The sequence below is a fragment of the Fulmarus glacialis genome, unplaced genomic scaffold (genome assembly GCF_000690835.1).
Source record: "Fulmarus glacialis isolate BGI_N327 unplaced genomic scaffold, ASM69083v1 scaffold42429, whole genome shotgun sequence".
NCBI classification, from domain to species: domain Eukaryota; kingdom Metazoa; phylum Chordata; class Aves; order Procellariiformes; family Procellariidae; genus Fulmarus; species Fulmarus glacialis.
In genome coordinates, this window is record NW_009233381.1 from 1 (window position 1) to 24,087 (window position 24,087).

The window sequence follows — 24,087 nt, forward strand, 5'->3', positions numbered from 1 at the left end:
CTAAAGTCTAGGTAAACAACAGCCACAGCCTTTCCCTCATCCTCTAAGTGGGTCACTTTGTCATAGAAGGAGGTCAGGTTGGTCAAGCAGGACCTGCCTTTCACAAACCCATGCTGACTGGGCCTGATCACCTGGTGGTCCTGTATGTGCCAAGTGACGGCACTCAAGATGATCTGCTCCATAACATTCCCCAGCACCGAGGTCAGACTGACAGGCCTGTAGTTCCCCGGATTCTCCTTCCCGTCCTTCTTGTAGATGGGCGTCACAGATGTATAACAGATTTTTAGTTTTATCTTTATTCCATTCTGTTTTCTTTCAACTGACTTAAAGCACTACACAAAAGTTACAGTGCAGTAAAAGTTGAATAATTTCTCTGCTGTATGTAAAAAACAGTGAACACTTTTCTCAGAAATGTCTTCCCTCCTAAAAAATGAACAGGTACATCCTCAGCTGGCTAATGCCCTGTCTCCCTATTCAGTAATTATTGGGATCAAAAGAAGCCTAATGCATCTTTTAGAGAAGCTTTGCTATTATTTAAAATTAATACATCCGACTACTAAGATTTAACATAATAAAGCTCTGCAAGATTGTTGGGTGGAAAACTTGGATATGCAACTGAAAGAAATAGAGGATGAGCCACTACACGTGTGATCCTAATCTTAAACTACCAGGTTAAAAAAAAAAAAAAAAAAAAAAAAAAATGGAGGTACTTAAGTAGAATCCATAGGCACTGGGATCTCAGCTACTTTATGTATTTTATCCCAAAATTCTAAAATTTTTCAAAGATACACATTCAGAATTAATATGCAGCTATCTTTTATAATTTAACCAAGCCAGTTTAATAGTGAGTTGCCACAAAACGTTACCTAGAATCAGACCTACTGTGTAGCAGTGCCGTACTTGTGTCAAACTAAAACCTCAATATACATCAATCAAGTTTCTAAACTCCTCTGTTTCCTTAAACATAAACCAATCTTATGTGATTACAATCAAAAGAAAAAAAATAGGTTGGACTTGAAAACGTAAGTTAAAGACTCTGCTCTTGCCCCTTCTTCATCTGAATCTCCACGATATCCCTGCACAATACTCCACTCTTCCTTCTCAAGCTCTCTAGAGAGAACAGCTCTTCTCTGCTTCAATCACCTCAATCAGTCTCTGCCTAAATATCCACCATGGAAGGCGAGGGGAATAACGTTTCTGTTGTAAAGTCTACATACTGAATAAATGGCATTGTTAAAAAGGTCTGAACACACTAACTATGCTTTAACATGTATTGCAGTAAGGAGTCTCCTAAATATCGTATGACACAGCTTGTAGACTCACAGTACAAAAGTCCCAGATTGAAAAAAGGTAGAAGAAAGAGGAGCCTGTGTGGGAAATATGTTTTGCCATGCTATAGTGCTAGAAGTTTGTCTGTTCAATGGTAGAACAGATGAATTCATGCAAAAATATTTTGTGAGCAGACATCATCTTTACATCAAGAATTCCCAAATCTGTAAGTAACTGGATGCTGGAGAGTATTCTGGTAAAGTATCACCATAAGTGGACTGCTCCTATAATCTTCATTAGACGCTTGCTTCTGGTCGTTGTTGGATATAGGGCTGGATTTTCTCCCTAGTCCATTCCTAAGCAAGTCACCCTTGGACAGCAATAACCCTGTAAGGTGTGCTCTATACTGCAATGTCCAAATTTAAAAGCAGAATATCACCTGAGACTGATGAACGGCAGGAATTTGTGGAAGATTGGATAAGTGCTTGATATTGAGAGCTCCAGGATTTGATTATCAGTAAGATGGAAGGGATGTTATTAAAGAAGACAACCGCTCTAATGTTTTGTTCGCTATGAAATACTGACATTAAGCTACTGTTGTATTTTTTAAAAGGCATCATTATTTTTTGTTTCCCCACCTCCCTTCATTGCCACCCTAACAGTTCCGTTTTCCTCTTGATAACAGAATGGGGTTCAAACTGACATGTACTAATGACTGCCAGAAGTTCAACCCAGTTCTGCTGCCATTCATGGTCTTGGATATGTAACACCAGTGTAACTCCTTTTATTTACTCAATGCAAAAGCAGTATGTAAAGCTCACATTATGGATCCATTTAGATGAAATCTGCAAGAGCCTATAAATATTCTAATGTTTTATACCCCCTGGTATATGCCCTTATATGCCCTATTGGTTTAATATAGTAGACTAACGTGTCAAATTAAAAGGCAGATATTAAGAAGATATTTTTGTAAAATAACTTTTGCTCAAAATAGTTTTGAGCATCTCTTCCAAATAATCCTAAAATACATTCTTGCAGTGAAAGTATAAACTGCAGATGTGTTTTATAATGGAAACTTTAGGAAACACTCAACTGCTGTGGCAAGGCACTATACAGCAACAATAAATACAAGTAAATGAAATGGTTGAAACTCGAACAGATAACATAACAGACAGTTTGTATTTAATATGACCTAATATCTTTGACATTACGTATATTCACAGGAACACAAGTTAAATTAAAAAGCAAAAATATCACACCACAACCCAATCTTATTTAATGCATTGTCATTAGCTAGAAGTACAGAAATTCCCTGACCTTTGAAGTAACCTTTCCAAGGTCTGTTTTTCTTCATGTAACTGACTAACACAAGGGAGCTAAACTATGCGTACAGAAATTTACTCTTGACATGGAATTCAGCCAGGAAAAACTAATCTACCAGAATTCAAACACCTGTAAAAGCAGTGAAACCCCCAAACAATATGGACAACAGAAAGCAGAAGTCCTTCTGCATATACAGAGATTTATTACGCATTTCTGCTAGAATGTTCTTCACTCTTTGTAAAAGTAACAAACGTAATGTTCTGCAAATATCCTTTTCACAACAACAACAAAAATCAAGACTTTGAACTGTCCCGTGCAAATATCTATTTGTGTTGCAACAGTGCTTGATAGAGGCTTTAAGGCTTTCTACCTTAGTTTGGAAGGGCCACATGAAACTAAGCAGCAGATAACTGCTAGCCAGATGAGCCACTGCAATGGCAAATCCCCATCTATAAATTATGAGTCAGAACATTCGTAGAAAAAGTACTTAAGAGACATGTGAAAGATCTTTTCAAGAAATTAATCAACTAAAAGAATCTCTTGTGAAATGTCACCAGAATTATATGTAAATTTATAAAAAATATGGCTAAATTAAGTTTTCCTTCTGCATCTAATAGGCGTTTGTGTAAATTGTATCAGCTGACCACCTCCCCTTTTCTTCCTATTTTAAAATGTAAACAAGAAGAAAACAAGAGGAAAAAAAATTCCAGCTTCAAAAAAAAAAAAACAACACACTACCACAAACAAACAACCCCCACATGGAAACACATTTACATTTATGCTAAATGTATTCCTTTACAAAATAAACTCTACTCCTCTACGTGCAAGCATGATCTAACCAATGCGCTAGAACTCCTAAGAACTACAGCATCTTCCAAGAATGAATTAGAAGAGCCTACGAATCACGTAAGCCAGGAAATTGCATGCAGATTGCAAACCATTCTAAAACTAGAAGATTTGGTAAAATACTCTTATATGCACAATTGAACCTTGCATATCTTGTGGCTCAGATACATATAGTCTGAAGAAACAAGTAAGAGGGAGGGGAGGAAATACATCAAAATTTTTATGATTTTTTCTTTTTAAATAACTGTGACTTGATTTTCAGTTTAAAACATTTTAAACCTAATAAGATCTATGTGGGACAGATTATTTGGAAAAAGTCTGGTAGAAGTATACAGTTCTCTTCATACATATGCAATCACTAGTACACGCAGAAGCATATTTCAAATATTTAGGTACATTCATGTAACAAAGAAAGGGTTCTGACAAACTGACCCAGTCAAGAATTGCTTAAGAAAAAAAAACAAAACTAAACAAAAACTGAAATTGAAATAAGTCAGATTGGAAAACAAAGATTCGTATTTTGAATAAACTCCAGATACTTTTATGTTTCCAAATCAAGTCCAACTAAAAAAAAAAATCCAAACTAATTAAATGTTTCATTTACAGTTTATTTGAATCTAATCCTTTGAGATTTCAGTTTCAAAGGATTTGTTTTCACCTATTATTACCTAACTCCAAATTTATGTCTATTTAAAAAAACAAACAGGGATCAGAAAGTATGCTTTGCATAAATTAACTATAGATTATTACTGTTTCTGTAAGAAACAATGCAAAATTTCATTAAACACAGGGGAAAGTACAAAAGGGACAGTTTTATCTTACAGATTAATTGATACCTTATGTGTGTTTCAATTTGATTCAAGAATTTTTTCAGAAATTAAACTGCAGTGAACTAAAACCTCTAAAGTACGTAATTTAAACTATTTTATAACACTTTCCCTCCTGTTAGGGAGAAAAAAATAATAACTTTAAAGAAAATCCAAGCTCTTACCAGATTTATGCTGCCAGTAGGAGACCCATTAAAAGATTCTGGGAGCATTGAGGAAGGGAAAAGGAAAAAACAGGTTAGAAGATTTTCTCCAATGTAGGGCCACACACAAGAAATAAAAATGCAAAGACACACCATTATGGAAAATAATGGACAACTGTGGCCATTGGGCAAAATGTTGCGCCCAACATTTAAATACTTCAAGTTTCCAGTAAAGACACCTAAAGGAAAATGTATGTAAGTTTACACAGCTATAGATATGAAAGAAATACTCCAGAAAACATTCCTCCTTAAGCTTATACCACTACATGAAATTGCTTCATTAAGGAGTCAGTTTAATTGTTAAATAATTTCTATTAGATTTGTACTTCAGTTAACGAGAAGAACGATTTTAATTGCTTTAAAAAGCCACATTTTCTATGTACTTTCAATTTCTATTTCCAGATGAAGAGTATAGTTACATATTAAAACAACCCAACTGAAGAACCTCAAATATTTTTGAATAAAAAGTGAGAATGAAAGTGTCATACACTTATTTTAGTGACACACTTGTTACCAAGACTTGACAAACAACGTACATGAGATTAATAAATGTACTACATATTTGACTCCCAAAACAGTTTACAAAAAAAGCACAAGGAGGAAACATTAATTTAAAAATCAGAGATAGTACAGGAACTTTTTGATTTCTCAAAAACAGTGTGGATAATTTTCTTATTTTCATTTTAAAGCAGAAAAAAGAATGGTCCCAGGCAATCCCCCTTACAGATACAGAGCTCACCTCCTTCACCATCGTCTGATCCTCTGAAACTAGGATCCTTCAGCATATCCAGCTCAGCTAACATACGCACATACAACACATTCTGTTTGAACGAAGGGTAGAATCTTTCATCTCGCAGCATCAATTCATACACCTTATTGAAATAAAAATGCCAATCTTAGAAATATTTATTACATTTTTTATTTAATCAGACAAGCTTTCATAAATTCTACTTGACCAACATGTATCTGTGCATTCTGTTATGTGTTTCTGGGTTTCCATTAGGGTTTAAAACCCTAATGCGAGTTTGTCAAATTTCAATTCAGGCTTACTCTTAACTGAAAGGTTAAGAGAACTAATTGTGCTAGAAGTATAATACAGTGTCAGAAAGTACCTTTCTAACTAGCAAGACAAGCACATATAAGGAGGGAAGTAGCATGTTAACTATAAACGTTTCCTTCCTCTCCTCTTAACCCTTCCAATTGCACTATAAACATACTTGGTCTTTACCGATTTCACAACAGGTTCTCTCTCTGAGTCCTTCTTTGTTGATAAACTATAAACATAGACCTGCAAACACTTAGGGGGAGAGGTGAGAAGAGGGAAAGGAAGGGAGGGAAGACACCGCATACTACTTTCCTGAAAATTTCCAGTTCAGCCAATACAGTATAACCCTACCTCATAAAGATTTAACCACACCACCTCAGAAAGTTATCTATATAGCCTATGCAGTGACAGTACATATACACCCATGTATCCGTATGTAGCGGGAATTAATTCATGATGTTTGGATATTCATGTCAACTCCAGAATATTTAAATGATTTTTTTTTTTCCTTTTTTTTTTTTAATGGAACACTTTGTGCAAGTGCTATCACCTGGTAAGAATAGAAACAATTTTCATGCAGGTCTGAGGAAGTCAATTTCTTTCGTAACACATGAGAAGTTTATGCTCTTCTGCAGAAATCACATGCAAGGCCCTTGTAACCTACTTTGGGCAACACAGATTTCACAAGGTGTTTTCATTAGTCTTAAATGTGGGCCTCAAGTACAATAGAGTGATTCTAAGTTCTACAGCTCGTATCACTAATTTTTAGCATGAATGAGAACATTCAGTTAATGACCTAAAATAAAAATCTCTCAGACTAGGTATATAATTTTAATAATTCACTTTTTTTTTAAATATATATATATTAGACTTGAGTGATAAGGTCTACGTATGCACGTAATAAAAAGACTGTTTTATCTTCAGTACTTGCTGCTTCTGAGTGCTACACTGTGCAGGCTTGCAGAAACAGAACAGTCAAATTAACTTCTGGAAAAAGATATAGAATTTAATATGGTAACACGCTTACATCCACCTTTGAAAAAGAGAGCTAAAACCTGACCAAAATTGTACCACTTAGTCATTCTACACAGACACTTTTCTTAAATTGGTGCATAAACACAAATAATAATCCCGTAATTCTAAATTGTGCTTCATAATTCATTTCATACAGGATACCTACTCTTTCTGTCTATTGCTTTGAAAACCATGGGCTATGTATGGCTAAGCAGAAGTTGGCAGTTTAGAGTATGATTTTTATAGAATAGGAAAATGGTAAAACAGGTTTTAGGTTTCAGATATTCGAGTTCCTTCCTCCTTTTTCAATGGCTGTAGTGACATTTAATACTCTATAGCATTAACAGTTCTTATGAAATACAGGATGAATAGAGTATACCTTTCTCTGAATGTCATCAAAGATTTCAGGTGTTGGATCCTCATGGTTCAGTGTTTCTGCCAGTTTTGCTACTAAGTTGTCATCAATATTTACTCTTGGAGATGCCTGTCACAGAGATCTAAATCAACTTTTGCAGCATAAAAATAAGAAAGCTTCTATTTTCACAAATAAAATCCAATACAATTCTGCAACTCTCTAAGTAAACTAAGTTTCTTCTTGATAAGTATCTGTAGAACTGTCTAGAACACACAACAGAGTCACACCCCCTGCTCCCCCCAAAATTAAGTTCAGGGTTTGTATTAGAACTCAGAAGTTTCAGGATTAAATACTAAGAATCACCTCAAAACCAAATTATTCTGAAGCAATATCTAAACCAGATTTACTCAGTCTTAAAAACAGATTTCATTTATTTATGAATAGAAAGGTCGAGATTCAGAAATTAAGAAAAAGCGAGTAAGAAAGTAAATGGATGAAGTCCTGAAGCATCTGAGGAAAGGCTAACAGTTTGTCAACTCTGCCAGTTTCTGGAGAGATTACCAGTAGCTGTAATCATGGTAGCTTTTTATGCAGACTCTACTACACCTACCAGCACACTAACTATATCAGCCACCAGATTCCCAGTCGCCCCTTGGTATGACATATTTCAAACCACTGCCCATTAAGCATTCTTTTAGATGGGCCCAAGTTCACACACTTCCCCCATTTTCTGTAACAGAGACAGGGAGCCAGCACTGAACCAGACCCAACATAGCTCACTTGATAGCACAGCTGAGAGGCTGAGTTCATCAGCTTCGGAATAGCTCCAGTGTTAGGTGGCTTCTGACTCAAACTGGTGAGCATTCACAGTCAGCTCGAAAACCCATCAGAGCAAGCTCTGCACAGTCCACCATGTCGACAGACTATTGAGGTGAAAAACCCATCAGAGCAAGCTCTGATAGATCACCATATCGATAGACTACTGAGGTGAAAAACCAAAGTGAAAGAAATGATGTGGAAAGAGAAGCATTACATGAGAGATAATTTGTTGAAGGAAGCTTTTGAGTGAGTTGAGGTGTGATTTTTATGCATACACAACTTCAGAACAAAGATGCTTTGTTAACGCAAGTTGACAAGTGTTATCCTTCACAGAAGGCTCCATTATTACAAGACTATTGGAAGCATTCAAACTTAGCCTATTGAAAGACACCCAATGGTGATATTTGAGCAATTTATACAGACATTTGTAGAGAGGCACAGGAAGTTATTTCATCTGAAAACCCAATCTTAATTCAAGTTTGTACAAATATTGGGTTGCATTTTTTTTAAAAACATTTCTTCTTAAGGGGAGGAGAGGGCAGGGTAAAAGGAAGGGGAAGGGGAAAGAACAGCATACACAAAGGGACAGAATTTCTTATTCTGTCTTCACATTTTCTCTAGTTTTTCCTCTATTCTAGAAAGTCAGCTTCTGACGAACACATTCAGTGCATTTGACAGCATAGTCAGTGCCAGTATGAGCCTTTTTAAATGGAGGGGGAGGGGCGGGGCGGAAACACCGAGGAAGACATTTTCCTACTGCTTGACATAAGGAGAGAGAAGATACACAACTAATAGCTTAAATGTCAACTTGAAACAACTTGTGTTACATCACATCCATTTCATATTAATGTAGCCATAACTACCAAAGAAGGATCTGTACAAAGAATAAATTCCAAAAAATGCAGAAGTAAATTATTCCTACCTTTTCTGATAAATATTGCTCATAAACTCCAAATGCAGCTGCTCTTAATAGACCCTTGGTTTGATTTGTCTGATGTTTTCCATCTTTCTGCCTGCTTTGAAGTACCTCCAGCTGTTGCTGTGCCGTAACCCTGTATCCTTCCACTGTCATCCAGAAAAACAGATGTGCTTGGCCACCAGTCTGCTGCATGTAATCTACAGAAAACACCCACCACACAACCATAGTTATTGTTGTGCATCCTAGAATGAGAATTCTCTATGATGTTAACCACAAATGGAACTCTAGGATCTGGTTATACATCTGGAATACTTGTCATCTAGAGTCAAAAAATAAAAAGCACTATATACATATTGGTGATAATCAGTGAACAAAATTGGGAGCGAAGTCTAGAAACTAAGCACTGAATCCTAAAATGCATGTGTAAAAAGTGAATCCATCATTACTGTGTGGATGAAACAGGCTTGTACAGCATGATACAAGTTGAGAGGAAGTTCAAACTGGAATTTTAACAAATCACATGCATCTACTGCAATAAAAGGACTATCACCACCAACAAAACCGATCGATATTCTTCATGATGATCAGCAGCAGCCCAATTAATTCACAGAAGAGAGTCAAGCATTAGAAAGTATTAAAAATGAATTATGCTTTAATGCATCTATCAATTTCTCGATTATATGATAAACCTAAAATAGTACGTAAATTACTGCTATATTTTAGCTTCTCAAACAACCTTCAGTAGCCTTGTAGCCCTCTAAACTTCAATATATAGTTATTAGCTTCAGTGAGACCAGCAAAAGTAAGACTAATGATTGTGATAAGTTTCAGTCATTCCAATCATAAACCTCTAACAAATTCTTGCAATGATTCTGTTCTAAACAGAACGAACTTGTTAAGTGACAGACTAAGAAACATTGCAAGATCAGTCTTACAGAGAAATCAGTCTTGAAACAAGCTTGATACAAGCTTTCAGAAGTACTAAGTAAGGTGCTCCTAACAGTTAATTATGGACTGATTTGCAAAAAAGGTTTTAGTTTCCTCTGGCAAGGGGCTTACAAACATTTGGCTCTCAATAGACACCTATATTTAGTGATTTCTAGTATACAGTCCTGTGAGTTAGCATATTCTTTATAAATAAAAAAGATCAGATAAATTAACACTTACCCATAAAAAATTGTAGTGCAACATTGTCTACCAGAATATGGTCCAGAGGGACTGTGCAAAGTTTTCCAAAGTTTGCTGCCAGTTTCACAGTATCTATTTCCTGTAAGACACATGTTCATAGGCTCTATTTTTTTAAAATTAGATTTTAAAACTTTCGCTTACCACAAAGCACACGTAATAAAAAGTAATTTACATTATAGATAATAAAGCAGCCTCCCAAAGGTGTGCTATTTTCACAATCACTAATAAGTGAAGTTCAAGATCATAAGGTCATGTTCTCATAACTATTTGCCTTCAACATGGATGATTTCTGCTACCTGGGAAGCTGGCTTTTAACACTGCTGTTATTGTAGTACTATACAGGTCAAATTAACCCCAAATCCCTCACCAATGGTGACAGTAGCATGAATTAACAAAACGAACTAATTTCAGAATTTCATGGGGTGCAGGTCACCACAACTTAAGTTCACCACTGCCCAACTTTCTTCTGTTAATATGACATTTCTTGGTATTACAGTAATGCTTCTGGATCCAGCTGTAGAATACTTAAAACATTTTAACAGTCAATATGCACAAGATTACATTATCTTGGAGCCACATCTAGGTCCAATTAAGAGAGAAGAAACTAAGCAAAGTCAAACATACTGACTCTGTCAGCCTTAAAATATAAAACAAAATATAAAATAAGCAAACAGAACAACGTTAGGTTCTCAAATTTAACATCCAGTTTGCCTCCAGCTTTTCATTGAACTAAAGAGGTAAACATGTCTGACAAAAGGCAATACATGGAGTCTATAAGGCATTGCAAAATAACCAGCAAGTGTTACCTTTACCAACAAGAAGAGAGGTCTCTGCCAAAGACTAAGCTTGAGGCACACAAGGTATGCACTGGAGCAGCAAAAAAGAACGGAATCTAGGTGTATAAATACAAAGATGCTTTGCATCTATGTAATATTTTGGTTTAACTCTTGTATTGAGAAGGTAAGAATAGTTTTAAGATGTACTGACATACCTAAACTGCTAAAGCCAGAATCCAAAAAACTCTTAACATGTGAACCTTTAGAAAATTTTTCCATATTAAAACTGCAAATACAGGAGTCACTTCAGTTGTATAAGGTACCCCTATAACTGCATAACTCAAGTTCTGTTTCAAAACGCAATAATTAAAAAGCTAGACCAAACCAGTATGTCATTTGCAACTTCACTCTTTCAGAACTAAAATAATTTGAAAATACTTACTTTTCCTGACTGCAATCTCTGAATTCTTGAATCACATACTTTAATAACATATAATAAACTGTTTATTTGATTTTTTATAGTGTTGATATCTGAAAGCAAAACCAAACAAGATTAAGCAATGCAGATGAGTAAGTAAACTCTTGTTCTGAAATGCTCTAAAAAAATCATACAAAAATTGACATACCACATAGAAGACACATCAGCTTTGAAGAGAAGGGTTTTTTTCAGTTTAAATACCTTACTGATGAAAGTGAACACGAAGAAATATTTTTCTCATTCCTTTTTCAGATCAACTGTTAACTGACTACCCATTAATACCTAAAGTATTACTGAAATTCGGAACCACCAGTCAGGCAAGTTTCAATTCAATGGACGTATATATCTAACCAATTAGTCTATATTAAAAACAAACAAACAAACAACAACAAAACAACAAAAAACGAGACACATACAGAAGGACCCTGTTTTTCAACACATAAGAAGATTAAAGTTTTAACAATTTACATTTTTTTTTTTAAAATAACAAAGTATTTTATACTATGCTGCATCAGAGTTTATATTTTCTAAATTTTTTTTAACCTTCTTCAGAGATCGTGCTGGCAAATGCATTTCATATTTTGTACGACAATACAGTACTAACCATCTCCCGCTGTATCTAGAGATCGAAGATACTGTAGTTCTTCGCTCGCTTTATCTTTCACTGCTTCCAACTCTCCTATATTATCACTTAATTTAATAATATTCATAAAGGCCTCATAGTTACAGTTGGAATCACGAATCTGAAACAGAAAATTTTAGTGTGAATAATGCAAAACAGGTAAAAGCAGATGACGTGATTTTTTTTCATTAACTGAATTCTTTTGACACAGCACTGCGAAGTGGCATTTTGAAAACACTTTGATGCTTCTAAACCCTCCTCTTGATACTAAAACTGTACATGGACCAAGAAAGAGGAAGCATGCACACAGTCAAAATCTATTTCACACCATCATTTTCTGTTTTCAGGAAGTACAACAAAGACACACGGAAAGTCTGTCAACCTTCTTAATAAAGATCTTGTCCAAAACCAAATCCACCTTCTTCTGCTACTACTCATCTCCTTAGCTAAGTAGGCAGAAACTGGTGAGACCACTGAAAAGCCTTCAGCTTTGCCAAGGTCCCCTGCAAGTGTACATGTAATGGCTCCCAATGTAATGGCTTCTTAAGATACAGAATTACAACAAGAATTAAAACATTCTACAATGTAACCATAACCTACTGGAGAGAAAAAAAAAGGAAATGACTGAATTAATATCCTCTCTGAAACCCTAATTACCTCTTGTAAATACTACTAAGCTATTTCAAATACATACTGTTTTCCCAGTATTGGCACAGGGTGAACCCGCTCTGGGGACTCAAAGGAATTTTTGCAAGTGAAGGAAGCCTGCTGCGCTGCCGAGATCACTGGAAACTGTTGTGAATGCAGCATGGAGATCAGGGGACATTTGGCAGCTTTACAGCATGTGCACGCAGGTGCAGAGGGTTCAGCTCTAATGATGCCTTTACCATCTGAAGCTAAAAAAAGTCATTTCACCCACATCCTTCATAAATGCTCACTTTGATATGGAAATGCAATAATTGGTCTGTACTGCAGAAGTGCATTGACATGAGCTGCACAAGCACAGAGAATGAAGAGTGAATACCTTTGACCAAAGTTAATGGAAAAATCTTCCTGCTTTTTTTAAAAGTAATAGTACAAGCAATACTTGAACTTCAAACATTTTGTAAAAATGTGAATTTCACAGTGAAGAGACAAATTTGGATTAACTTCTAATTTTATATTGAAGCTTTATATTTTACTGCAAGAGAATTAGTATTGAACTAAGGTGTGCCTAGAAACATGGAATTGAACTTCTCATTTTCAGAAATCAATTTTTTTCATTCAAATCTGATTTCACGTCAAAGGTTCCAAAAGGAACCAGAATTTGAGTCATCTCTACTTTTGACCCTAATTTCTGCAACAATCTTCATAAGACTTGTACTAAATTTTTTAAAGCATTTATTCTTCTTCATCTTTCCCGCAGCACATTTACTTCCTCATCTCAGAAAGCAATTATGAAAATTAATATTTGGGACATCACCATCATAACAGAAAGCTTTATAAAAACCTATCTTTGGATGCAGCTGGGGGCAGTGCTCAGTAAATAAAGAACATGCGTAGGAGGAAAGGGGAAACAAAAATTTAAAAGCTTGATCCATATGAGCAGCAGTAGTTTTTTCATATTAAAGCTAGGTTCCTGTAAGAAAAGCAGCATGCAAACTTTTACATAAAATGGAGGTGGCTGGAGTGAATGAAACATTGTACATGTACACTTGAATTCATTCCATATGCAAGAATTTTTACTGTGAACTCCTGAGGCTGTTTTCAGTGTAGTATTTGAATGCATGCTCTAAGACTAAAATATATGTATAAATGTAGAGAGAATGTGAAGAAAGGAAAAAAAAAATTAAAACTTGACTCATGACCTACAAAGGATAATAAACTGTAAGAGTAAGTTTCAACTTGCTTTGCAAAAAATCAGTAACATTAATTAAAGTGTGAATATTCTATTTATGTTAATTTTACTACATATTATTTCTTTAAAAGTGTTTTTTTTTTTGCAGGTGCGTTAGAGAGATACTGAAGTAAAGACTTTATTTCTTCCCATTCAGTTAAATTATTAAGAGCTACCACAAATATCCCTAAAAAACCCCACCCTGAGATTCCTTAGCAGAGGCAAAAACCAGAAACAAAACAAAACAACAACAACAAAAAAACAACAAAAACCCCACAACATTACTACTTTTCATTCTGAAGGCTTCCTAAGCTTTAAGGGACACACTGAAAAAACAGTCAAGGAAAGAAAACTTTCAAGGTTACTGCCATACTTCCTGAACAGCTAATTACAACAGTCAGAGGACTCAGCTTTACACTTCGCCATACATCTGCCCTCAGTCCGCCAACTTTTGCCTAACAACCACAACACAGAGTACAGATAATACAGATAGAGATAGAGTGTGTGTGCGTGTGTGTGTATATCTCTCTCTCTCTCTATGTATATATAAAAAATTTAGTACAGCAGCCATAAGTTCACTATCTCTGCCAATATATCCATTAGTAACTTTTCTACCAGGTATCTATCTGCTATGATTACAGGAAACACAAGTAAAGCTTTATATGAACATATTCTGGAAATATCATTCCTTTTAAACATTATAAATCTTACCATCCATATGACATACTGATTAATATAATCAGGATCACTGAGCTGGTTTATTAATGGAAGAAGAATTCCTCGGGAGAGGATTTCCTGAAAAACAAAATACAATAAATCATTTTTATACATTTATTCATAAAGCTAAATACAACTGCAACAATTTAAAAATTACTGTGTAGAGGCTAAATAAAAAAATGTGTAATTACAAAAAACATTCAAAAGGCACCAGCACATTCCCTTCCAATTAGAATTAGATGTTGTTATATCTCAAGAAAAACAACCTCCATTTTATCATGCTTTTCTAATGTTGCTAGAGCTAAAAGAAACTTCAAAAACATTTCACACAAACTGTTCTCTGCTATTAAATACTTTTCAAGATTGTACTGCATTTAAAATAGCCTAATATTGAATTAGATCAATTTTACAAATTAAAATAAGACTACCAGCTCAGATCTATAATTTTTGACAGTATTAAACTAAAGATTTGGGATAGCTTTTAGAGTTCATACTTACCCTGACAAAGTATCGCATGATCTTGTTCTGGAAGTCTCCAGGAGGTAGCAATATATACAGTAAAACCTCACACAGATCCCTTAGGAATCCTAGGGAGGGAGAACAAAACAAAACAAAACAACACGTCACACCAAAAAACCCTCAGCACAATTTTATATTATTTCACATCTTATCTGACATCATAAAAACCAACAGATAAATCCAAACCAACAGATAAATCCTTAAAATGAAATTAAATTACACAGTCACATATATTCTTATAGTTCAAGCATCACAGCACTGATGTAAACCTGAGACAGATCTAGAGTCTCAAACCCAAGACAAAAGAAAGCCAAATTCCAAGAACCAAAAAACTAACTCCAATGTGTTTTCCTTATTTAACATATACAGGGTTTTTTTCCCTTCCTTCACACTTTGCCCAAAAAGAAAAACTGTTTTTTTTAATGAAGACTATGGAATAGTGATAAGGAATGCAGATTTAACAAAAAGCAATCAGAATCTGCAAAGCCATCCCCTGCCTCCCAGAAAATATATTTCTACCTTAAAATTATTCCAATGAAAAGAGGAATAGCTACATATGTACATAATTATAGTATAGCTTTGAAAGTCACATGCTAAGATTTCAGTATATTTCATATTGTTAACACAATTGTTAGTATTTAATTTAGTCTGCTATACTAAACTTCAGAAGATGATATTGAGAGACCTTCTTCATCTTTGGGAGAAGTGCAGACTAGATCACGACAGACTTCTTTTTCCATTTCAACTTCAACCTCAAAGAATGTATCTACAAGTTCCTCAGCTTGGTCTATACAAAAGAAAATAAAAAGAAACATACTTTTTTGTAAATATCGGAAACTTGAGAGTAAACTTGAATAATAAAATAAAGCTAACTATATTTCACACATGTAAGATACCTGCCTACTCAGACTCAAAGCAAAAAATATTTAAACCATTAACATTACCTTTCATCTGATCACCTTTCTCTGCTATTCTTTGCTGAGCTTTTCTGAAAACTCGAAGATGAGTGCCAAAGTCATCAACAAGTCGTGTAGTGAAATAAGGCTGCCAGTCTGTTTCCTTTGACCTATTAGAAAAGGGCATCCATGAAAATAAATTATTTTATCCTGAATACAAAGAACAATAATAAATATCTACCTCTCCTTCATCTCTGCCAAGAACCACACTGATAATAAACATCGAAAAGCAAAGAAATAAATCAGTCTCCTAATCACCTATTCACTGAAAACAAATAAAACATTGTAAAACACCACTCTCACATGACATTAATATTTATGCTTGATTTACTTTAAGGTCAACATTAATATCTGGAAATAGTGTTCTGATTCATGATATTGTCAAATATCTGTGAAAAACCCTGATATAAATAGTCTATGAGCATCTACAACCTAAAACTAAAATACTCCCCAGGTCTTTTCCAGCCATACTTTCTATCATTTTGGAAGGCACCTAAACAAAATAATATTCTTCTAAATTTGCAGTATATGCATGAGTGAGAAAGCACACATTTCATTTTAAACTACAAGCAACGTAACATTATTAACAATTGATTCCACAGCTTATGAGAGGTTGTTAGCGTGAATCTCCAACAACGCACATAGATTTGTGTCAGAAAATAGTCACTCTTACATTTGCATAAAACCATTTCATTAGTAGTATGAAAAAGATGCAGAGATATTCTTATGATGTCCATGCCTTACCAGCCAAACTAGAAAGGCACTTGTGAGTTATAGGTTTAATCAGCTAGGTGTTAGTGATGGCTTTTACTCTGCACTAAGTATTCCACTACCTGAATCCTCTCAGATACCTACTTTGCTATAGCAGAATCCTTCTACACCACTTCCTTTTTTGTGTTTATTCCCTCACCTGCTTTTTTCCCCTCAAAAAGGGAGAAAGGGATAAGGAACTGAGAGAGAGAGAGAGAGAGAGGCCTACTGCAAAATCTAGATGTGGAAATAAGAAGCGGAGCTGTGTCAAAGGGCAGTCAACCAAAACCATCAATAATCCAGATCCACCATCCGCACAGTCAACAAATCATACAAACACACTAGGTGGCAGCCTTACATCATTCTTCCAAATGTGCAACTCTCAAGGAAAAAAGTATCCTGCTGTACTCATTCTCTCCAGAAGCTCACAGGGTATATGAAGTTAGAGATGATGGCACTAATCTAAGACTGCTACAGCTATATCCAACTACAATCATTATAAATACACTAGATCATTTTCTCTTAACAACAACAATCAACTGCTGCAGCCTTGTGAAACAGATTTGATTTGTACAGAAGAACACAACTGCACAGGAGCAGTGGCTATTTTTGAACAGCTATAGTATTGTAGGAAAAAAAATTAAGTTGGCTATAGCTTGACCTGCTTTGACACAAACCCAGCACTTGATACTGTTCAATGAAGTAGCTTCACCAAATAGACAAAACTACCACAGTTGGGCAGCATTACATTTCATGTAAGCACAGATTGCTTGTTGTAATCAACTGTTTATTTAGCCTAGTTTTCACTATTTCCAACACTGTTTCCTGGGATTTCCATTATTTCACAATCAATACAATTTTATTATAATTAATTTTTCCTAGCATTAAACTTCGCTCTCCATCTTTGACCTTTCTTGCCAGAAAAGCACAGAGACCTGCATTTTCAAGTCAATAGAGGGAGGGAATAACACCACACACTCAAAATTACTAAGAGGTTTATTATATTTAGATGACCCACAACCTCTTCTGAAGAGAAAACAGGTAACAATCAGCACAGTGGGATGAATACCTGAAATCATTACTTAATAAAGAAGTTGGATATAAAGCTATGTGGTACCTTGGCTAAGTATTCAGCCATATTAAAGATGATAAAGAATTCTGCAGACAAGTTCCCTGACTTCCTGCTTCTTGATTAAGCAACAGCAGGAAAAACATGGGACAATTAACAAACTATCCATTTGTTGTGAACCAAGTAACTCTATTTTTTAAAAAGAATTACATATGTGATGTATCATTTTGTTCCCCAGATTACTATTCCTTTGAAAATACTCATTGTTCTTACATATTGAAGAGCAAGACCACTTTTAGAAGTTATCTGAGCTGATAGAGATATTTGAATTAAAGGCTTTCAGGTTGACTTACGCTGGGAATAGCCCTGCTGTTTACATGAAACAGACCTGCATATAAAAAGGTGATAATTCATGCAATTCAATGCTTAAGTTGCAGAAAAAGAGCTATTCAGTACTTTCAGACATTAACCAAAATTTTGAAAAGGCCATTTTGCAAAAGACCATGACTACAAACATCATCTCCATTCATTCCTTAAGGACCAGCAAATGACCGTAGTTCTTAGATTATGAGCTAAAAATTTTACATCTTCTTTCTGTAAAATGCACTGCACTATGCCAATAGATAAAAGATTAAGTTTATCTACTACCATACAACCCACAGAGGTATTTGTCCGCTTGCTTAGACAGTGTATTGATGTAAATACAAATAATCTTACCTGGCAGAAAACTGAACAAGGGCATACTGAAGAGCCTGCCTGATTTCCAGAAGAAATGATTCATCATCACTTAGTGTGTAATACCAATACTGCACATAGTCTCGCAGGGAAAACTGGATTACCTGAAATTGGAAAGGAAAAAAGAAAGATGAACTAATGAACAAAAGACAACAAAAGATAAAATAGCTTTTTGTGTCTGATAATGCAACAGCAGTCTTAAAAGGCTAACACAGCGAACCATGCTCCCCCTACCATTATGAAACAGAGTGAAACAATACAAGTCACATACTGAAACCTCTTTTTCATATTGGTTTACATGCATTCATCACCGCTATGCTGAGAAACTATAATATACAGAAAACAGACCCAAATATTGCCCAATATCCTGGCCCATTCTCAATGTTTTTTCACTTACCACTCTCAAATATGATAAAATTTCTCCACTTCTACTTGTCTCTCAACTACTTAGATATTACATAGTCAATACTTGCAAAAATAAAAATAGATTAAATAGTCCTGGTTAGAAATTACCTGTTGCAAAGGCTCATCAATTATATTTGCACCTGTCAGTCTTCTGTCAATCTTAATAGGTCTGGCTTCACGTTTCATTTCTTCTATGCACTTGAAAGAGATTAGGAAATGTAACTTTGCAGGTTTTAGCTATAATTAAAAATCAGCTCTACTGTTTATGATTTATGAATACTTCCAGTAATGACTTTATACAGCATTTTCCCTATTATTATAATCTATAGAGTAGATAAGATAGAATCATAGAATGGTTTGGATCACCATTAAAGGGTGACCATTAAAGGACCATTAAAGGTCATCTAGTCCAACCCCCCTGCAATGGGCAGGGACATCTTCAACTAGATCAGGTTGCTCAGAGCCCCGTCCAACCCGACCTTGAATGTTTCCAGGGATGGGGCATTTATAACCTCTCTGGGCAACAATAATATCTGTATTTTTCACTATATAGTAAATAACACTGAGAAACTAACCTGAAAACCTACTTCTTGCTTACTGTAAAGGAGCAAGTTTGCTAAAATACTAGATCAGAAGGAAATAAAACTCCAATAGTTATAAAAGGAGGAAGGGGGGGACACGATAGCAGCACAAGATAGTTTGTGGGTAAGACCCCAGTGTCATACTTGATTATGAACTTCTTGTGCAACCTCAGGCAGGTAATTGCTCAGCTCGGGGGGTGGGGAGGCGTTCTCTCTGTTTCTTTATCCATCTCAGTTTATTCTATGTGCCAGAAGATAAATTACTCTTTTTTACCATCACTACTTGACAGATGAGTCTTCAAAAAGTAATTGATGAGGGGGTAAAAAATTATTTTATAGAAGGACTTGCAACTCAGAGCAGTTAACTCCAGGAATGACTTCATCAGAGCTGACTTTTTGGCAAGTGACATACTGAAAGAGAACACCCTTTATCAGTGCTTCTCTGTGGACTAATACAGTGTCTACCTACAAACTTAAGATGAAATCTGCAATAAACCCCTTTATTTTCACAGAAATAACAACCCAACAACCTACACTGTTGTTCAAAAAAAATCAAGTTATTTTATTCCTTGATCTAGAGAGAAACTTATGACTATCGGAAACACAGAAGAACTGCCAAAAACCATAAATGAAAAAATTATAAACCATATGTCCAGCGTTTCTATTCTACATGATTCTCCCTAGGTATCTCTCATTCAAACCAGTTAACAGGGAATGGCAGAGAAATACCTGAGGCCAGAAAACATTCCTTCTCCTACTTAACCAACTCTGTATCACAACATAGTAGTATTTTGTTGCAAAATTCTGCATATTTTTTAACTTTTAAGACAAGGGAAAGGTTCAATGCCACTTTAATATGAATAAAGTTGACTCATATTCAAACAATACTCCAGCTATATAGTAATGAATTTGGAAAATATTTCTGTCTTGACAGTGTCAAAAATACCAAAAAAATAAAGAATGGAATAATTAAATATTTTTACTAAGCACAGCATAGTTCAAATTGCCAAACAAAATTGTTAAAAGATTGAGTTTTGAAGTTTGAGGACTGCATGCATAAAACCACATTTGGGAAACATTGAAGAAAAGGCAGCAGTGAAAAAAGCAGCAGCCAGAAGAAACAGAGAGAGGTACACACAGAGAATATGCAAGGTTACTTGGTAAAAATCTGAATGTTCATAGGCTCATAGGATTCAGGTTTGGGTCTGGACTTCAGGAAGTCATCTTGTCCAACCTTCTGCTCAAAGCAGAGCCAACTACAAGGTTAGACCATTCTTGCATATTCTTTTTTCTCCAGTGAAATGTTTATGTACATGCAGTATAATTTCATTTGCTTTTGATATGTCTGAAGACATCTAAAATTTAGAATATCTGCTTTTATTTCATTGCAGCTACAACAGCTGACCGTAGTTCTCACTTGGAAGGCATTGCCAGTTTTAAGCGTGGCCTTCCAGGCACTGACTTAGAAGACTGACTTAAAGGAAGGACCCAACTCACATGAAAAAAACTGTCCTATTTGACTGTCACTTCATACACAATGTTCGGCTGACATACTCTACCAGTATTAAATCATTAATTAGGAAAAATGAACATCACTTGTTACTGCTAAATTTGCTTAATATTGCTAAATATTGCTAAATACTTACTTCATTTTAAGCAGGTAGGAAGCACTTATGAGGAACGTGGGACATACACTCCATAAAGCGAAATGCAGCACAGTGTAAAGAAACCCAGGCTCCAAAAGCACATAATTGCAGTGACTGAGTAGACTTCAGACTTTTGCTGCACTAATAGATAATTTTGAAGTCCTTTTTTGTAACTATGCTAGGTAACTGTTAAATATGAAAAATGACTCATTTGGACCATGCCACTATTTCCCAAATCACATACTTGCGGTCACAGGCTTTCACGAGTGGACAAGACACAGGGGATTTACACGTCTGCATCAAACCCATAACATAGCATATGACCAACTGATTCAAAATAAAGAGATTCAGAGACTAGTCAGGGATCAAATATGCAACTAGCATTTATAAGTTGTTATCACTGTTATCTTACAGTAATTTGGCAATATTGTACCCAGCCTACAGAAACTCCTTGTCTTTTGGACGAAGCAAAAGAGACATCAGTTATGATAATAACTGAACTTTCCACACTTCTGTTAAGGTTGGACTGAATCTATAATTTTTATTGAAAATAGCGTTCCAGTTAACAGTTCAGAAGGCTCTAAACTTGCCTTTCATTCAAACATTTTTTTAATATAAACCTGCAGACAATTGTGTATTTTACAGAGCCAGTACATTACGGCATCATCCAGTACATTCCGGACACAAAAGTTATATAAAAGAGACTTGCAAAAGGAAAAGCAAGTCTAATCCTAATTTTTAAACTTCCCTGCGTGTATGCAAAATAATTAAAAAAAAAAGGCAGAAAGGTAAATAATAAATAATCTTCCATCAAACTTACATAACTATTTCTCCTTAACGTGAGGCATTCATTATATATTTGCTAATAAGTATAACAAGTGGCAACCAAGGAAACCTATCAGCACCAAATCCTGTGTTGTAACTTAGAGTCTGGTACATTCTACACATTATTTCCTTCCAGTATTTTGGTGCTCCAAATTATAACTGATTTCTTTAAAATCAAGCATTTGAACATTCATCTTGGCCTAAAAAATTCCCCAACAACAAAAAACCCTCAAACCAATTGATAAAACTCTGACCGCCTTTGGGGAAAAGAGCTTCTTATAAAGAACCTATATCATCAGATTACTTTTCAAAATACACTATCACAAAATTTAATATTGAGGTGAATTCAGTTTGTACTTGGTTCACGGAAGAAGCATAACCTATACACTAGCCTATCGCCACTTGAAAGAATATTCACTGTTCAAGATAGACCACTTAGGGCCACACAATGGTTTTAAACATGAAAACAATTTCAAGTTAAAAACTATTACTTTCCAATAAAGATAAGTCAGCAGAAATTTAATACAGAAATGGCAAATAGGAATCCCAAGCAAACCACACATTTGGTTTTGGTTAGGACTCATCTCTTCTTGCACTGCTACTGAAACTCAGCTAAACTGGCTAGTGCTATTTTAATACAGTGGCAAAAAAATAAAAAACACTATTGTAGAAGACAAACAGATTTTAGTTGGAGAACAACTTCAAACAGCATTTGGTAAGCCAGCTAAAAATAAATACCTTTGCACTACAAAATTTAAATCCAGAGATTAGTCAGGACAGGTCAGTTGAGAAAAGTGATCTGTCAATAATCCACACTCAAATCAGAAGTCAAACTACTGAATTTGCAAGGATTATGCAACCCCTCCCCCCCACAACATTTTATTCTTTTATAAAGCAAGCAGAGCATACATATGTACTGAGCTCAAAAAAGTAACGTTAACTTAAAAAAAGTTTCAGCAATGTAGAGGAAATTTAAAAGAGAAAAACTTCTTGTAAATCTTCTCTCAAAACGTGAGACATGAGCAACACTCTGCAATCCATGTAATATAAGCACTGAAGTCTATATAGCACCAAGAACCTTAGTCCCCTAAAATGAGGCTTCATTAATGGAACAGAATCATTAGTTGATTGCTGACTTGCCCTTTTTCAGCCTTAAACTTTGTATTTTTCATTTGGACCAGTGATGTTACTTTATGGTTTAGAATATACTTAAGTTCCAGAGTTCTCTCAACAGATTCAAAGACTTAAGTGAAAAGGCCACTTACCAACTGAGCTATGAACCAGTAACAATAAAAGTTTTGTGATTAGAAAACATACTGCTGAATCACAAAATAAATTTATTTCTATGTGCTACTGATAAGAAAGTTGAACACCCCCCCCCCACTTTCACAGACAACATGAAGCATAGTGACCTGCCATTCTGAGCTGCCAAGATATATTGGTTCATAAACCAGGAATTCCTAGAAATTCTACCTCTTGGCTATTAAGAATTTATTGTGTACTAAACAGATGCAGATTTATCCAATTAGGAAACCTGAATTTAGGTCCATCAACCAAAATGATGTGCCTGTTAATAATGCAGAAAAAAAGAAAAGAGTTGAAAAGGGGATCCTATTGCTACTCCATATTTATGTATGCATTTCCAGGATTTTTGCTTGGTCTTAAAGATAGCCAAAGATAACAACTTCTACATTCCTGATGTACTGTAAATCTAGACTTCACTAACACTTTAATCTTCTTAGTCAGGCAAGCAACTTTCTGACCACAATCAATCAAAAGAATCAAAACTGGAGAGACTACAAATCCAGTGATGGAAGAATCCTAAATAGTCATGACTATCTTGCAAGAAAAAGCAAGAAGGAGCTACCACTGCCCCCCCAAAAAAACAACACACACGAGTAGTCTAGAAAGGAACGGTTTAGTAATTCCCTCACAGATAATATTAGCAAGTTACATCTTACTCATTGCTCATAATCAAGCCAGAAATAATACTTGAAACAAACCTTCCATACATGCTTAAAAAGTTTGTATTTCAAAAAGGAAAAAAATCTTGCATTTCACTTGCACATTGCAGCTGACTCAAAACATAAAAGCAGGCTCTTTTACCCTGGGAAATGGGAACAATTCTCAGATTAAAACTGATCAGTGTTATTCTAATTTTCAAAGTTATAAAATCTGACCTAGAAGTTAAGACCAGTAAACTCTCCTTACCTTAGGGATCCCAACTGATGTACAAGGAAGAAATGAATGTTCACACTGCTCAAGGTATTTTTCTGAGTTGCTTTTTCCAAATAAAAGAGTAACCACAAAACCCCTAAAACGGA

At 35.2% G+C, this 24,087-nt stretch overlaps 1 protein-coding gene across 1 annotated transcript; it reads right to left on the reverse strand.

The window, feature by feature from the left end:
* Nucleotides 1-4,405: 4,405 nt before the first annotated feature.
* SNX13 (sorting nexin 13) lies at nucleotides 4,406-24,087 on the reverse strand (the record flags this gene model as incomplete). The annotated part of the gene is made up of 14 exons (XM_009585306.1): nucleotides 23,975-24,087; nucleotides 18,820-18,909; nucleotides 18,289-18,410; nucleotides 15,741-15,862; nucleotides 15,482-15,583; nucleotides 14,776-14,864; nucleotides 14,272-14,355; nucleotides 11,667-11,805; nucleotides 11,027-11,115; nucleotides 9,788-9,887; nucleotides 8,624-8,817; nucleotides 6,907-7,011; nucleotides 5,208-5,340; nucleotides 4,406-4,467 (listed from the first exon to the last, which is right to left on the reverse strand). Coding segments are annotated over exons 2-14 (1,419 nt in total), but the record flags the coding sequence as incomplete, so codon positions are not given.